Genomic DNA, 15,339 nt, shown 5'->3' with positions numbered 1-15,339 from the left:
ACACCAGATCATTACCAAAATTTTAAGAATTCGAATCTAAGATCAATCGAGTCAGTTTTATAATTCAGATAAGACTTACCAAATTTGCGTCATGTATGGATCGGATTGGTCAACAATTAAGTTTTAGATTTCAAAGTATATGATCGATTCGCTAATTGATATTTTTTTTGATGTACAAGAACATGAACAATCTACCTCACAACAAACCCTAAACTTTCTCGATCGATTTCGAGGAAGAAGACGATGCAGAGAGAGAGCGAGAGTCAGCGCTTTACATACGAGAGGATTTTGAAACATTTGAAAACACAAAAAAAAAGAGAGAGAGAGAGAGGAGCGGCGGGTTCCGGTTTTAGGGCTGTCTTGCTTGCTGGGCGACGGACCAGTGATCTGTCTCCACGTGTACACCGGATTACGCCGATCACAGTTTGAGGAATCGGGCCAGCTGGGCAGGATTGACGATGCCGGGCATGTGGGTCCCATCTGCCCTGAGAAGATTAGCGACTTCCATATACCTCTTCCGTTTCGGCTCACTTTCCTCAAACGGCTCAACTGCATGGTTCGGCTTTACCTTCTTTGGCTCGGGTGGACCGGCTTGGGCTCGAGCTGGATTCCATTGCTCCCCGAACAGTGTGCCGTTGGTGAGAAACTCCTGACTCAAATAACCGGCTAAAATTAGCTGGTTCGAGCCGACCGACTCGGCTACGGTTAGAGTTTTCTTGGAAATGGAATTAACTGTCGGAGGAGTAAGATTCGGCGGCGAAGGAAACTTCGTCACGGCAGATTCCGGCGACTTCACGACGGAGGAGATGACGCCGTCTCTTTCTTTGCGCTTTTCTGTCATTAGAACGCGACGTGGGGGTAAACGCATCTTTTTGGTGTTCATGGTGCTTTTCTATTGAATGCATGCCACGTCAGCGTCCAACACAGAAAAAAGTTTAACTGCCGTTAAACAGTAAAACCAAAATATTCGGGGTGAAAAAAAAGAAAAATTTTAGGGATTTTAATTCTTTTTTGTCGAGAATATAATCGGAGTTTCTAGACAAGGAGAGAGGGAGATATATTGAGAGAAAGAATAACAAGGGATAACAGAAAGGACTCGGGAATGGGTAGATTATGACAATTTATAGAGGCGGGGTGCTTAGATTCCCCTTGACGTTCTAGGAAATTACTAAAGTGCCACTAAACCTGAATTGACCAGATCACCCTTTTTCCTTTACCGTTTCTTCAATTTTAGGTTACCATCAAAGATAAATTGACTGAATTGTCCATTTTTGTTAATTGTAGAATTAATTATAAGGAATCATATTTATCGAAAAATCCGGCTCCTTTGGCATAAAGCTTCTATGATGCAGGACTCGGTCTTCAATCCTTGTAAAATCATACATAAAAGATGACTTTAAGATATCAATTTATATGCTTATCAGTCTTAGTTAAATTCCAATATGATTATGAATATATCTTCTTTTCATATTAGGCCACAAACCACTAATTATTTATTTTTCCAAAATTAAGTTACAATCAATAATTTGATGACTACTCCCTCCATTTCAAATTATATGTCGTTTTGGAGCAAAATTTTCATTTCAAAATAAGTGTCGTTTTATGATTTCAATGTAAAATTTATTGACTTTTTAGTCTAATCTATTTTTCTACTGGTTGAAATCTAATTACGTGTATTGATAATGATGTTTTTATCTAGTAAATATACAAAATTAAATGTTTTATTAATCTGTGTGCCGAAGTCTAAAACGACAAATAGATAAAAACGGAGGGAGTATCATTTAAAGAAAAAATGCAATCATTTATACATATTTATTTTAACGAGCTTGTTACTTCTTAATGTAGATTGATCAAAAATAAATTCTATTCAAAAAAATATTTTTTGATAAGAACACGTTTATACATTACTATACTTTATTAGTTTATTACACAAGCCTTGCAGCTTTGTTGCGTGGAGGCAAAAGATCATTACAATACAATTAATTTCTTAGTGTCAAAATTAGCCCTTTCCATTTGTGGTTATATGTAAATGAAGAGACGCGCACACACGCTAAATATAACAGGAGGAAACAAATTGATTCGGTTATGACTTTTTCCTGGTTTAAGTTTTCATTTATTAATTGTCACCTACACTATCAAATTCAAGAAATGATCAACTTAATACAAAACTTAAGGATTTATATATTAATATATTTTGTAATTAGTTTGAATTTCGTTTTAGGATTTATCTTGTTATAGAAAAATTCATACTATTATGACAAAAACATATAATAGACAATAATAACTGTTTGACCAAAAAAAGACAATAATAACTGTAAGGCCCGACCTCAATCAATTGTCAAGTAGGATGTAATAATCATATATATATATAGCTATTATAGTGCAAAGCTAAATATATAAAAAACTAAAAGTAAAATCTAAATTTATACATGAAATAAGTTCTCATTTAATCATGATATTCTAGTTACAAAGTTCGGTATTTAACATCTATTTGAAGAAAACTTGATTATATGTTAATTAAAAATCTATTAACATAATGATCAAAACCGGAAAATGCAGGCAAATAAATATAGGTGGCTCAAATTTCATATAACTATAATCTTTAGTTATTGCATAGCTAACAAAGAGCGCTTAAACAGAGATTTGATAGACGTGAGGGTGTGCAATCTGTTTGGGTTTTGGATAGTTAGGCATTAAGTTTGACACCTTTCATCCAACTGACTGAAAGAGTAATGCCAACTTTAGACCAAAAAGCAAAATATGAAAAAAACACGAAAATAATGCATGTCTACAATTTAATAGAAGATAGCAAATTTGAGAGGGACCATAAAATTGACTAAGCATTTAATTTCGATATACATAAATAAATAAAGTATGAACTCTCGTAGAAAAAGCTCAAAACTCATGTTCAACCAAACCATCAAACCACTGATCAACTTTAATTCTCCCACCTAATTATGTCAAAACTCAAAACTCAAAACTCAAAACTCATGTTCAACCAAACCATCAAACCACTGATCAACTTTAGACCAAAAGCAAAATATGAAAAAAACTCGAAAATAATGCATGTCTACAATTTAATAGAAGATAGCAAATTTGAGAGGGACCATAAAATTGACTAAGCATTTAATTTCGATATACATAAATAAATAAAGTATGAACTCTCGTAGAAAAGCTCAAAACTCATGTTCAACCAAACCATCAAACCACTGATCAACTTTAATTCTCCCACCTAATTATGCTCTGTTCCTTCTCTCTCCAAATTTTTATATCAAAAACATAAAACCTTAAAAAGTACTCCTATTTATATAACACCTATTTTTATGATATAAATATAAATCTTTATAAACGTATCTATTTATATAAATAAAAAAGATCACGAATCTTACATATCTAGTAATAATTCACTGGTGAATGGTGATATAAAAATGGTTATCATTGACTGTCAGCTCAAATGATAACCAGGAGAACTAGTTGATGATCTGCGCATGGCGCGGAGTGAGACTATTTAAGAGATAATCACATTTGATTAAAAGAAATATGATTTAAAATACATAAAAAATAAAACTATACGTATTTTAATTATTTATTTCGATCATATACCATATAATTGAATTAATAAGAATAAACAATACTAATATAATTTTTATGATGTGAATATAATATAAGTACAATTTGTTTTCATTTAAAAAAAAAACAAATATAAATTAAAAAACATATGAAATAGAAAAATAAACCATGCATAAAAATATAAGAAATGATCATGCTGATCAGCAAGTTCTTAGAAAAGACGTGAATAGTGCCGTGAATAGTATCACCAGTTGAAACCTTCGTTCGCAATCATATAATGAGGTTTTATGATATAAATATAAATCTTTATGATATAAATATAAATCTTTATAAACGTATCTATTTATATAAATAAAAAAGATCACGAATCTTACATATCTAGTAATAATTCACTGGTGAATGGTGATATAAAAATGGTTATCATTGACTGTCAGCTCAAATGATAACCAAACACTGGAGAATTCAAATGCAACTAAACTTCAAACGGTTTTGTGAACACAGAAAGCTAGAGTAAACGGGTTTTACTACCTTAGCAGGTGTAATTAACAAAAAATACCTTTTTAATACGGGTTTAGCCGTAAAATTCAAAGTAACTGCACTCTAGCTACAAATCACAAAAGAATACCTTTGCGTGAGAAGGCAAAATTGTAGATATAGAGAGAGAGCAATAAGAATTCAACGTTTGTTTATTTCCCTTACTGGGAGCGAAAAATTAAGAGGTAGGAATTATTGTGAACCTGAACGAGGAGATGATCTATATGTACTGAAGCAGTATATTAGCAGATGTGTTCCTCAATCTACAACTTTGTCCTAGATGAACATCCCCAAAACTGTATCTGCATTCGGTTTCACGATATTTAGTTATGATTTCAGGTATGATAGATATGAAACTTTCATGGAAGATGAGAATGGAAACCTGTATTCGCAGTATTCTTGCCAAGCACAACATGCTTTTCCGTAATCCCAGTAGCAATCCGCATCTCTAAGTGGCCCCCGCTTGGCTGTGACAACGTCTATTTGTATTTACACCCACAAGCAATAGAAAGTGATGATCATATAGCCATTGAAACTTTTGTTACCTTTGGTGACAAATTTGGACTTTTCGCCAGGCTGAATGTCATGCCACATCTGAAGCCATAGCTCTCTCATAAGAACTGGCGATCTAACGATGTTCCTGTGATTCGCTGCACAAAAAAAATGATTAGCCAAAAGTCAAAACCAATGAAAGATACTTTGATCAGTCTCAGCAGTTCTGATATATTTGGTACTCACCTTTATCAAGCTCCCACACTGCCGTTCTCTTTCCTGGAATACTCTCAGAATCTTCGTAGAAGGTTATGTACTTCACCCTTGGTGCTTTTGTCATGTTCGCTATGATGTCTGACCCATGCTCATGTTCAACATTCAGTTCGATTTGTACATCACTTCCATCGTGTTCTGGCTGTTTTTTTTTTCAATGAGAATTTCTTTTAGCCTTAGATACATTATGGGAAGGAAAAACTGTTGGCGACTCAACATATAACCAGATTATCTATATGCATAAAAGGTCTCTGAGATATAGAAACTTTAAATGGAAGATAAACATATGCACAAGGCAAGAGTACCTGGGGAGCCATTGTTATGTTGACTTTAGGTCCGAGCCAATTCTTGCACCAAGAGAGTGAATGATAGGGTACCTATAAGAGGTAAAATTAACAATCAATATGGAGACACAGTAAAATACATAACACGTAGCGATATTGAAGCAAATATTATACTGATCTTCAGTAGTTTTGCACACAAAATAATTCGAAACACAACTTCTGAGATTACCGTCTCATCCCCAGTTATAGGCCCAGCGTTCCCATCAACCACAGTTCCAGACCTGAAGAATTGCAGCATAAGATGTGAGCTAATCTACGGTTTTTTGAGCCAAAATATAGAAAGACTACTATTTTTTTGTTCTGCCAGTTATATTTGATGTTAGTGACATTATTCATGCAAGAATCTCACACCTCTTCCCAACTCTAGCCACTGATCATACACTTATCTTAAAAGCAGATGATAGAAAAACTAATGAAATATTAGTTATTCGCTGATGCAAATGAGATATTACACCTCCAAACTGATACAAAAAACCTTACATGCTGTTTTACTTGCTGCCATTGCGAAAATTTACCTTGACACGAGGGAACCTTCAGTTTCGTAAATGATATCCGTAATGATCCAATTATCAGGATAAGGTTTGCCACTTGGGGCAAAGTAATAGCCAACCTATTACAACTTCATACAGTTAGTATCTTTAACGTTTAAAATCATATGATGCAAGGGAGAAGATAAGAGCATAAATAAAAAAATATATTGCAGAACAAAACGAGGAATATAATAACATAACAGACACAAAATGTCACTTGGAGAATGTAGTCATACCTCTGTCTTTAAATGAGCACCATATATGCAAAATACATTTTTTATAGGTGGTCTCTCCCAAGGAGTCAGTGGGTTCATAACAGGGTCATCATGATACAACCTGTAAAATATAGTTGGCATGTTATACACACACACACATATATATATATACACACTTCTTTGAAGATTGACAAACATTTGCAAAAAGAAGTTGACATGTTATTCCGTGCCAGAGTCTAAATAATAACACAAAGGATTAATGCTCAATGTGAAAATTAATCTGAAATACAATCTTTTGCATTCATAACTGCAAGCAGAAAAAAAAGACATTCCATAACATTAGTGAGAGAGCACCATTGATAGTTAAAACAAAGAATTTTGATTAAACTTTTCTGACAAAGAATGTGTAAAGTTGAAGTACAAGGAGACAACAAGTGATGGAGAAATATCAGTCTTAACAGAAAAAGATACTTACTTCTTTAACTGGTGTAACATCCTCGCGCTATCTGGATCATATTCTTTAATTGCTTTGAAAAGAGTCCCATCTGCTAATTCACGAGCTGTGAAAGACAAAAGAGTGGGGAGACCACATTCCATGTTGGTCATGTTGGCTTTAACTGCTTCTGTAACTGATGGATACGCATCAAGGCCTACAAAATTATTGGTGTTGGATAAATCGAAAGTGATATAAGAATCAACCAGTCACAAGGTGCATATACAAAGCCATACCGTTAGGGGAAGGAATTTCAATGTTGATGATATTCGTCGGCCAGCCAGAATATTTCGATCGATATTCCTCGTCAGTACAGTGGTACACATGCTTACTTTTCTCTGCAGCACCACCAGAAAAATGCGTCCAGAACGTGTTATCACCCTTGCAATTCTTTGAAAATGGCATCATCCACAACGAAGAAGCAAAAGAATTGGACAACAATCGAGCAGTTCCCTGAAGCCTTGCCAACAAAAACATGAGAAGCGAATGTCAATGTCACATATATTAATAAGCAAACCACAGAATATTGAGTTTAAAGATCCCAGTAAAAGCTTCTTCTCAACTAGGAATCTGCCATAGTAATATGGAAATTAAATCCGCGTACATGTTGCAGTTCCGGTGTTTTAGAACGAACATATTACTCACAATATTTTCTTTGATAACTAGCTAATTTTAAGATCTACATATACCATATTAAAGTACAGCAGCTCTATTAGCAAAAGCCTGGTGGATATTAGCTACTTGAAACAAAAAAGAAGTCAGAGGTAACCTCAGAAACAGGAAGGCCAAACGTTACACCGGAGAGAGTAGATTTGATTGCCTCAACTGAACCAAGAAGAGGAGCTCCTAAATAAACATGAAGACAGAAAATGATTGAGACTCTCCAGTTTAGAGCGAAAGAAAAAACGGCGGCTTAACAATATAATAGTCCAGTACCAACAGCGAAATAGGCATGGATATGCTGATCAAGCCACTCCAAGTAATGTTTTGGTGCAATTTCTAGCCTCAGCCATTCCAGAAAGTATCTGAAGACATTATTACCCATAGAATGGGCAAACACGATAGAAGGACCACCACGTAGTTTTAAAGCAGTTTCAAATGTCAACCTGCACACACACACAAAAAAACAAGACCAGAGTTTTTAGCTTTACTTACATAAAAAAATTAGAAAAAGAGAGAGGATATAATAGCCTAAGCGAGGACTAACTTGAGCTTGTGAAAATAAAGGTCACGCTCTTCCAATTTGGTTGGCGACAATCTCCAATCGTAAGGGACAGCGACAATTGCATTAGCCTCTATGCCAAACTCAACACACCACTTAAGCCACTCTTTCCATACAGTAGAAAGAGGACCTGAAGATCATCAACCAACGTTACTTAAACCGTAATAATACCACAACAAAAACGAGTTTTCAAATTCTAAGAAAATTTTAAGGAAAAGGAAAAAAAAAAATAATGTTCAGTTTTCTACCTGTAATGTAACCTGGATCCAATTCTGTGATAGCTGAAAGACCACTATCAGGACGTGACTTACACTCGGGATGATCCCTTTCGTTATAAGGATCTAACACCATACACTTAAACCAGCAGTTGACAGCAGAGAGAAGCTGTAAAAAATCATCCACCAAATCCATTAATAAAAGAACTACTAATCACTTCACAGATTCCACAAAGTGCTAACTCCAACAACCGAAGGATGAGGTGTAACATTTCGATCTAACGAGATCTACTAACTAGTAAGCAGTACAAATTCAACCGTCTTATTTGCCTCTGATATTAAGATTTCTTCAAACAAATGAAGATCACGTACCTTAGTGGAGTCTAGCCAAACGAGGTCGAGAGGATTGAAGTCCAACGGGGAGTATGGACAGTCGAGGATCGACCACGCTCTCAGCTGCGTCGACGCGAATCCGGGGATGATTATACCTGAAAGCTTCGAGTAGTCGCCGTGGAACTCGGTCTCATCCTCCACCGCCACAGCGCCGCTACCGCAAACCAGTAAGATAACGGCGAGGACGGTACAGGAAGCAGTTACTGATTTCAAATCCGCTCTCATCGCTCGCTGTCGTACGTCTTATTCCATCGCCAGAGTTTAGGAGGAAAAGAAAAAGTAAGTGAGAGGAGAGAGAGAGCGTCTGTGTTGTTTCGACCTTGTAGGTCGAGAGTTGAATAGTCTTTGGAAGCGTCCTATTAATAATGCAAGGCGAGAACCTTCCTTGTGATCTAGAGGCTTTACATCTGACGCCTGTTAATCTAACTTTCGGGCTTACCTAGAGAGGGTTACGTCATAGTTAATCCTCATAACAACAAGAGATAAGCTTTATTTATAGGATGGTTAGACTCGGGACTATGTTATCTTTGGCTGGTTAAAGATTGTATGTGGGTTTTAGCTGGGAAAAACTACATTTCTTGCTATGTCTCAAGTTATGCTTCGGTTTGCTCGTAAGTTGCCTTCTTTAGGCTGTAGCTTCTTTCTTTTGGAGAGCCTAAACTCTCTGCTGATTGTTCCAATGAGAATTTTTTCTGAAACTTTGATTGCATATATTTAAGATGTTATAAATTACATGAGCAAACCTCAGAATCTAACCCTCGAAAGATGAGTATTAACCGTGACATTGGAAGCCATTAGAGAGTCCGAAGGAACAGAACATGTGGAAAGAATAAAATGCTGTCTGGATCAGAACAGAAAGTTCAATGAAAACCAAGCAGCCCAATAAGGAGAAGAAAGCCCGTAAGTCCTTTAATTTGAAAGATAAATAACCCAATAGGCAATGAATGGTCGTTGAAGAGAACCATTCTCGACACTTGTTTGTGACCAAGTAATCACCGATGAAGTAAAGCCAGATCGATACGACCGTGGGAGCGGGAGAATCAGACAACCTTCGACTGATCATAGAGAGGTGATCATGCCAGAAGGAGCTGCGAAGTAGCAGTTGTGAGAATCGATAGAAGATTAAACAAGAGAAAGCCAGAGGATCATTAGCTCTGAACCCTGAGAACAATACAAATTATATTCGGGTGTTCAGATCAAATCGATACACACACACAGTGTTCATTTGATCAAGTGTGTCAAATTATGTTATGTGACACACTTTACTCAACAAAATGAGATGTGGTTTAAGATAGATTCGTGAACATAACATAACATCATCAAGGTTTTGGTAAGTGCATTAAGGATCATGACATAAAAACACTGTGATAATGAAAAACATAAATATTCTTGAGGAATCAATACAATAAAGGAAGCTCAAGTTATCACCAAAAGATCCTTCCTTTATACTAATAGATGAAACTAATAGAAACTAATCGGACGGCATGAAAATCGAAATTTAATTATCTAATATGATCGGTTTCTACAGTTATACTTATTGTAGAGCTCCTGGAGGTGGAGGTCCGAGGATGCTGGCTTGCTGAAGCTCAATCTCGCCTAACATCTGATCTCGCTCCGCTTGGATGAGTAAAGGCACGACGAGGATGAGAAAACTCGTCCCCACGATCCACGCAGCTTTCCCCGTACTTCGTAACAGCTTCTTCGACACGTAGACTGCGTCGCACGCTGCACGTCTCCCCTTATTGGCGATTTCATGATTCGCGATCTTCGCTAAGATGCTCGAGTCTCTACCGCCGGATTTGCCGGCTCCCGTTCTCTTAGTCGCCATTGATGAGCTGAGCTATCAAACTTTGGGAGGAGAACTACGACAAGGGTTTTACTCGATTAAATCAAAGGGTTTTTCTGTTTAATGAGGCCGTTAATAAAAGTTTAAAGGCCCATTACAAATTTTATTGACGGTCCAGATTTAATTTCTAAGATGATAAATGGGCTCAATAATGAAACTTTGAAGGCCCATGTATGCATAGTTCTTGACGGTTACTGTGCACCGACCAACACAGTCGCGTAACCTGTTCGTTTCAATCCGTCGTCTCTAACCCTATAACCATCTCGTCCTGTAAACGAAACAAACACGAAATCAAAAAAAGCTTAAGAGCTCCGAGCATTTACCGACTCCAATCTCTTCTAGAAGCGAAGCGAGCTTCCTTTTCAGTTTCCGAGGTTCGTATCATTCCCTCTGTATACTACGAATTGAGAATACAACTAGTGTTAGGGCTTGTTTCTTCTTATGCTAGCTCATATCGATTGGGATTATGATTCACTTAGATTATGATTAGGTTTTGCTTTCTCCTGTGATAAAATTTCGTATCTAGCTTTCCGAATTGTGATTAGTAGGAAGATATTTGCTTACCACTGTTACTTAACTTGCCTTCTTCGAGCTAAGCAGTTTTTTTTCTTGGTGTAGTTTCGGTTTACAAGTCTGTTCAAGAAATTTATGGGAGACAGCGAGGCCATGGTTACCCAGGGCTATACCTCTGCACCATACGGAGAATATAATGCTTCTGCTGCTGCTACTGCGGTGGAATCTACAGGGCAAGAAAACGCTTCTTTGGTCAATGGGACTAGCCCTGAAGGTGGTTCAAGTGTGCCAGTTGAGAATGGAAAGGCATCAGATGAGGTGGCTGTTACAGCTCCAGGAGCGGAGCATGGAGAAAATGCTGGTAAATCGCTTCTTCCTTTTCAATCCTGTGCATGATGATGAGCACATTAATTCATTACGAATCGAAACAAAATCTGAAGTTAACTTTGATGATAGGATCCTTTGCTTATTCCTTTTGTTGTTGTTGTTGTTGTTGTTGTTGTTGTTGCAGTCTCTACTCTTTCACCAGAAGAGGAGCGTCTATGGAGTATTGTAAGAGCTAATTCTTTAGAGTTCAATGCTTGGACTGCCCTGATTGACGAGACAGAGACGACAGCTCAGGTTTGTGTGAATATAACACTCATCTTATCACAGACATTTGTCGCTTTTATTCTTTCTATTATCTTTTGCTAAGTTTCTTTTCGGGTCCTTTTATTACTTTGATCAAGATTGGTAATGTTTTCCTTTGCTTTTCTTTTTTTTTTTTTGAACAAATTCCTTTGCTTTTCTTATAACAGGACAATATAGCAAAGATCCGGAAGGTGTATGATACTTTCCTAGCTGAATTTCCTTTGTGTTATGGCTACTGGAAGAAGTATGCGGATCATGAGTCTCGGGTGGGGGCTATGGACAAAGTCGTAGAGGTTTATGAAAGGGCAGTGCAGGGGGTGACATATTCAGTGGATATTTGGATTCATTATTGCACTTTTGCCATCAATACATATGGAGATCCAGACACTATCAGAAGGTAACGAGTTCTTCTATTTGTATGTGTATTAACAGCCTGGTTGATTTTTATTTTACCTTGAAAAACTGATTTTTACCATCTAACCCTTGTCTTAGATTGCTACAGAAAGTCCTCTCATTTTTGGCGGAAAGATCTGATGTAATTAATTTAGACATTCCTCTTTTTATCACTAGCTTTCGGGCCTTTCTTCATAACTATCTGACATCTTTATCTGAAATTGCTCGTTTTGTTTTGGTGCTCTATACTCTGGTTTGAAATTTCGAAGTAAAAATATACCTGTTTAATTCTTACCCTCCTATCGGAGTGCATCAATGTGCAAAACGCTGCTTGGAAGACGTCAACCAGTTTTGGGCTTAGGTAGCCTGCATTCAAAGAGTGAATCCTTTTTTTCTCCATAGAACTTGTGTGTTTTGATTGGACGTGTGTGTGTGTTTTTCAGCGCATATAACCTTCTTTTTACTCTTAATGGTACTGCAGGCTTTTTGATCGAGCTCTGGTTTACGTTGGGACTGATTTTCTGTCATCTCCATTGTGGGACAAATACATTGAGTATGAGTGCATGCAGCAGGACTGGAGCCGAGTTGCCATGATTTACTCCAAAATATTGGAAAATCCTATTCAAAATCTTGATAGATACTTCGCCAAGTAAGTTCAAGCGATTTCGTTAAACATTTTCTCCCACGCTTAACTGGATAGAGTCAATTCATGTGTATTGCAATTGTTATTTTGAGAATACATTATGTTGATGCACTTTGGTCATACATATGATAAACTGAATTGAAGTGCCAAAGTTATCAGATTTTTATTGTCTTTGATGTGTGTGATACCCCTTTCGTTTTGGCACTTTTTCTGTTGTTGATGAGAGCTATTCTTGCTACAGCTTTAAGGAATTAGCTGAAACAAGGCCTCTGTCTGAACTAAGGAGTGCCGAGGAATCCACAGCAGTTGCAGCTGCTAGTGATGCTTCTAAAGCTGCACCATCTGAGTCTGATGGAAAGGCAGATGAAGGAAAATCTCAAGCTGATGTTTCCTCCGAACAGTCTCCTAAACTGGAAGCTGCTGGTTCAACTGATCCCGAGGAGTTGAAGAAATACATTGGCGTCAGAGAAGCCATGTATATAAAAGCCAAAGAGTTTGAAGCCAAGATCATTGGTTTTGAAATGGCTATAAGAAGACCATATTTCCATGTGCGGCCTCTCAATGCTGCAGAGCTAGAGAACTGGCATAACTATCTGGATTTCATAGAGAAGGATGGAGACTTCAATAAGGTATCGGTTCTTAACTCTCTTATATGTGAAAATACAAGTGTTTTGTAGATTTAAGTCGTTCTTCTGTAATATTACTGACCTACAGTTAAGTAGTATCTGGTGCATCATATGCTTTATTGGGTTTCCATGGGATCAAGCAAGTTTTTAATGGGAAATAACTGAGACCAACACATGAGCCTCAGATTTGGTAACTTTAAGGCCAAGTATTTCACATTCTCTATGGATATTTTAGGTACATGCGTTATCTTTGTTGTTAAAAGTACCAATCTTATTAATGCAGGTGTCTTCCTAACAATCTGGTCGACTTGTAGAGTATTTCTTGTGGATTTCGCCTTTGTGGTTTTCTGTGTGTTTACATATATTTATATTTTTTACCTAGTGATTACCATATGTTTCTCACGTTCGATTCTTTTCCAATAGGTGGTCAAGCTGTATGAAAGATGTCTAGTTGCATGTGCAAATTACCCTGAATACTGGATTCGCTATGTACTAAGCATGGAAACAAGTGGAAGTATGGACCTTGCAGACAACGCCCTTGCTCGAGCAACTCAAGTGTTTGTCAAGGTATGAAATGTGTTTCGCTAACCTTTTTGGGTAGTTTTGTTTCTTTATTTACGATTGCTTGTTAGCGTAGCTTAATATTCTGCTTTAATGTTCTTGGTTATTGATTTCACTTCTTTTCTATGGCAGAGACAACCAGAAATTCACCTTTTTGCTGCTCGATTAAAAGAGCAGAATGGGGATATAGCTGGTGCAAGAGCTGCATTCCAATTAGTGCACTCTGAAATTTCTCCCGGACTTGTTGAAGCAGTAATTAAACATGCAAACATGGAACAGCGACAAGTAAGCTCTCATGGCCATGTAGTAATTGAAGGACTATTATAGACTATTACCGCTGTACTTTTTCTTTACTCATCTCCTAATCTTATTCGTAGGGAAAACCGGAGGATGCTTTTGCATTGTATGAGCAAGTGATTGCTCTTGAAAAGGGAAAAGAGAACTCCACAGTACTGCCGCTGCTGTATGCTCAGTATTCAAGATTTTCATATTTGGTATGTCACATGGTCTACTACCTGAGACTTTTATAAATAGAGTTTTTATTTAGCTTTGTTGGGGTATTTAATGGATTTGGCCTCTTTTTCAATATTACTTTCAGGTTTCAGGGGACGCTGAGAAAGCTAGGAAGATTCTAGTGGAAGCACTCGACCACGTGCAACCGTCAAAACCTCTCTTGGAAACACTGCTTCATTTTGAGAGTTCTCTGCCAGCACCAAGACAGATTGATTACCTTGCGCCATTTGTTGAGAAGGTTATAAATCCAAATTCAGATTCCCAGAACATTGCGAGTTCCACTGAGAGAGAAGAGCTGTCGTTGATATATATAGAGGTAACGGGACTAGAAAAACCAATCTTTTCTTCTAAAAGCTTCTAAGCATCTGTTTTACTGGTTTTAATGCTAAATGTGTGTATGGCTTTGCAGTTCCTGGGCCTCTTTGGAGATGTTAAGTCCATTAAAAAGGCAGAAGATCAACACGCTAAACTCTTCCGCCGGAGCACGTCAGAGCTGAGAAAGCGTAGCGCGGATGACTTTCTATCTTCTGATAGGACTAAAATGGCGAAAATTTACAACGGCACTACTCCTGCTCAGCCAGTGTCTGCACAGGCTCAATGGTCTGGTGGATACGCTGCACAGCCTCAGACTTGGCCACAAGCACAAGCCGCTCCTGCACAACCACAACAATGGAACCCCGCCTATGGCCAGCAGGTAATTTATAAAAAAAAAACAAACGAAATCATCTACTTCCTTGGGTTTATGTTTCTAGTCTTCTAATGGTTCACATTATTCACGTTTTAGGCTGCGTATGGTGCATATGGTGGATATCCCGCTGGTTATACTGCTCCACAAGCACAAGCGCCCGTGCCACAAGCTGCTGCTTATGGCGCATATCCTGCTCAGGTAACCAATGTTCTAAATTAATGTTTAGAAGGCCGAGCCTAGTCACAAGTTACTAACGGAATCACTTCTTTGTGAAAACAGGCATATCCACCACAGAGTTACGCACCTCCTGCGGCACCAGTGGCTGCGCCGGTCCAGCAACCCGCTGCTGCTCCTCAAGCTTACTACAACACTTACTACTGAGCCTGATAGTGTTTTTTTCTTTCGTTTTTGTTATGAGAGATTTATATAACCATCTCCTCCTTAGCTACTTAAGTCGAGTGTCTGACTCGTGTCTGAATGTTTACATGTGTACGTTCTCGATCAGTTACATTAGCTTTTACTTTTCAGTTGCTTGATACGTAAAAAGGTTCTTGAATTTTCGCTGGTAATGATACATATTTGTAACCGGAGACGTTTCAATCGATTAACCGGTTTTGCTCGGTTTAAATGATGTCGGTTAATTTT

General features: G+C 37.5%; 4 protein-coding genes across 6 annotated transcripts; 1 reads left to right on the top strand and 3 right to left on the bottom strand.

Moving 5' to 3' along the window:
- Positions 1–147: 147 nt before the first annotated feature.
- LOC108838030 (uncharacterized) lies at positions 148–929 on the bottom strand. Its single transcript, XM_018611020.2, has one exon. It carries the CDS (start codon positions 881–883, stop codon positions 419–421), a length of 465 nt encoding a protein of 154 aa, XP_018466522.1. The 5' UTR covers positions 884–929; the 3' UTR covers positions 148–418.
- Positions 886–8,623, bottom strand: LOC108823116 (phospholipid--sterol O-acyltransferase-like). 3 transcript variants are annotated; one of them, XM_057003905.1, is made up of 16 exons: positions 8,261–8,623; positions 7,922–8,057; positions 7,659–7,803; positions 7,388–7,557; positions 7,221–7,297; positions 6,688–6,904; positions 6,434–6,608; positions 5,980–6,079; positions 5,729–5,823; positions 5,383–5,434; positions 5,175–5,246; positions 4,843–5,011; positions 4,650–4,754; positions 4,487–4,571; positions 4,308–4,406; positions 886–1,368 (listed from the first exon to the last, which is right to left on the bottom strand). In XM_057003905.1, the coding sequence occupies exons 1-15, from the start codon at positions 8,504–8,506 to the stop codon at positions 4,325–4,327; spliced, it is 1,926 nt and encodes a 641-aa protein (XP_056859885.1). In that variant the 5' UTR covers positions 8,507–8,623; the 3' UTR covers positions 886–1,368; positions 4,308–4,324. The 3 variants fall into 3 exon arrangements, with proteins under 3 accessions (XP_056859885.1, XP_056859882.1, XP_056859881.1); XM_057003902.1 differs by lacking the exon at positions 886–1,368 and adding an exon at positions 4,077–4,174; XM_057003901.1 differs by lacking the exon at positions 886–1,368 and having other exon boundaries at positions 4,077–4,406.
- A 1,007-nt stretch (positions 8,624–9,630) lies between these two features.
- LOC108820921 (mitochondrial import receptor subunit TOM9-1-like) lies at positions 9,631–10,153 on the bottom strand. Its single transcript, XM_018593952.2, has one exon. The coding sequence runs from the start codon at positions 10,107–10,109 to the stop codon at positions 9,816–9,818; it is 294 nt and encodes a 97-aa protein (XP_018449454.2). The 5' UTR covers positions 10,110–10,153; the 3' UTR covers positions 9,631–9,815.
- Positions 10,154–10,341: 188 nt separating this feature from the next.
- LOC108822884 (pre-mRNA-processing factor 39-1) lies at positions 10,342–15,325 on the top strand. Its single transcript, XM_057003883.1, has 13 exons — positions 10,342–10,501; positions 10,746–11,001; positions 11,152–11,261; positions 11,438–11,667; positions 12,145–12,312; positions 12,548–12,935; positions 13,356–13,499; positions 13,626–13,778; positions 13,871–13,987; positions 14,092–14,322; positions 14,416–14,700; positions 14,791–14,892; positions 14,974–15,325. The coding sequence occupies exons 2-13, from the start codon at positions 10,776–10,778 to the stop codon at positions 15,073–15,075; spliced, it is 2,256 nt and encodes a 751-aa protein (XP_056859863.1). The 5' UTR covers positions 10,342–10,501; positions 10,746–10,775; the 3' UTR covers positions 15,076–15,325.
- The last annotated feature ends 14 nt before the right edge of the window (positions 15,326–15,339 follow it).

Source organism: Raphanus sativus, chromosome 1 (genome assembly GCF_000801105.2).
Source record: "Raphanus sativus cultivar WK10039 chromosome 1, ASM80110v3, whole genome shotgun sequence".
NCBI classification, from domain to species: Eukaryota; Viridiplantae; Streptophyta; class Magnoliopsida; order Brassicales; family Brassicaceae; genus Raphanus; species Raphanus sativus.
This window is presented reverse-complemented; position numbering and strand designations above follow the sequence as displayed.

Excerpts from the sequence above, each read along its gene's own strand:
- LOC108820921 (XM_018593952.2), bottom strand. The coding sequence starts at position 10,109 with ATGGCGACTAAGAGAACGGGAGCCGGCAAATCCGGCGGTAGAGACTCG.
- LOC108838030 (XM_018611020.2), bottom strand. The coding sequence starts at position 883 with ATGAACACCAAAAAGATGCGTTTACCCCCACGTCGCGTTCTAATGACA.
- LOC108822884 (XM_057003883.1), top strand. The coding sequence starts at position 10,776 with ATGGGAGACAGCGAGGCCATGGTTACCCAGGGCTATACCTCTGCACCA. Across the intron at positions 11,002-11,151 it reads GGAGCATGGAGAAAATGCTG|TCTCTACTCTTTCACCAGAA; the intron begins GTAAATCGCTTC and ends TTGTTGTTGCAG. Across the intron at positions 11,668-12,144 it reads GATCCAGACACTATCAGAAG|GCTTTTTGATCGAGCTCTGG; the intron begins GTAACGAGTTCT and ends ATGGTACTGCAG.
- LOC108823116 (XM_057003905.1), bottom strand. The coding sequence starts at position 8,506 with ATGAGAGCGGATTTGAAATCAGTAACTGCTTCCTGTACCGTCCTCGCC. Across the intron at positions 7,558-7,658 it reads CTTTATTTTCACAAGCTCAA|GTTGACATTTGAAACTGCTT; the intron begins GTTAGTCCTCGC and ends GTGTGTGTGCAG. Across the intron at positions 6,609-6,687 it reads TGAAATTCCTTCCCCTAACG|GCCTTGATGCGTATCCATCA; the intron begins GTATGGCTTTGT and ends ATAATTTTGTAG.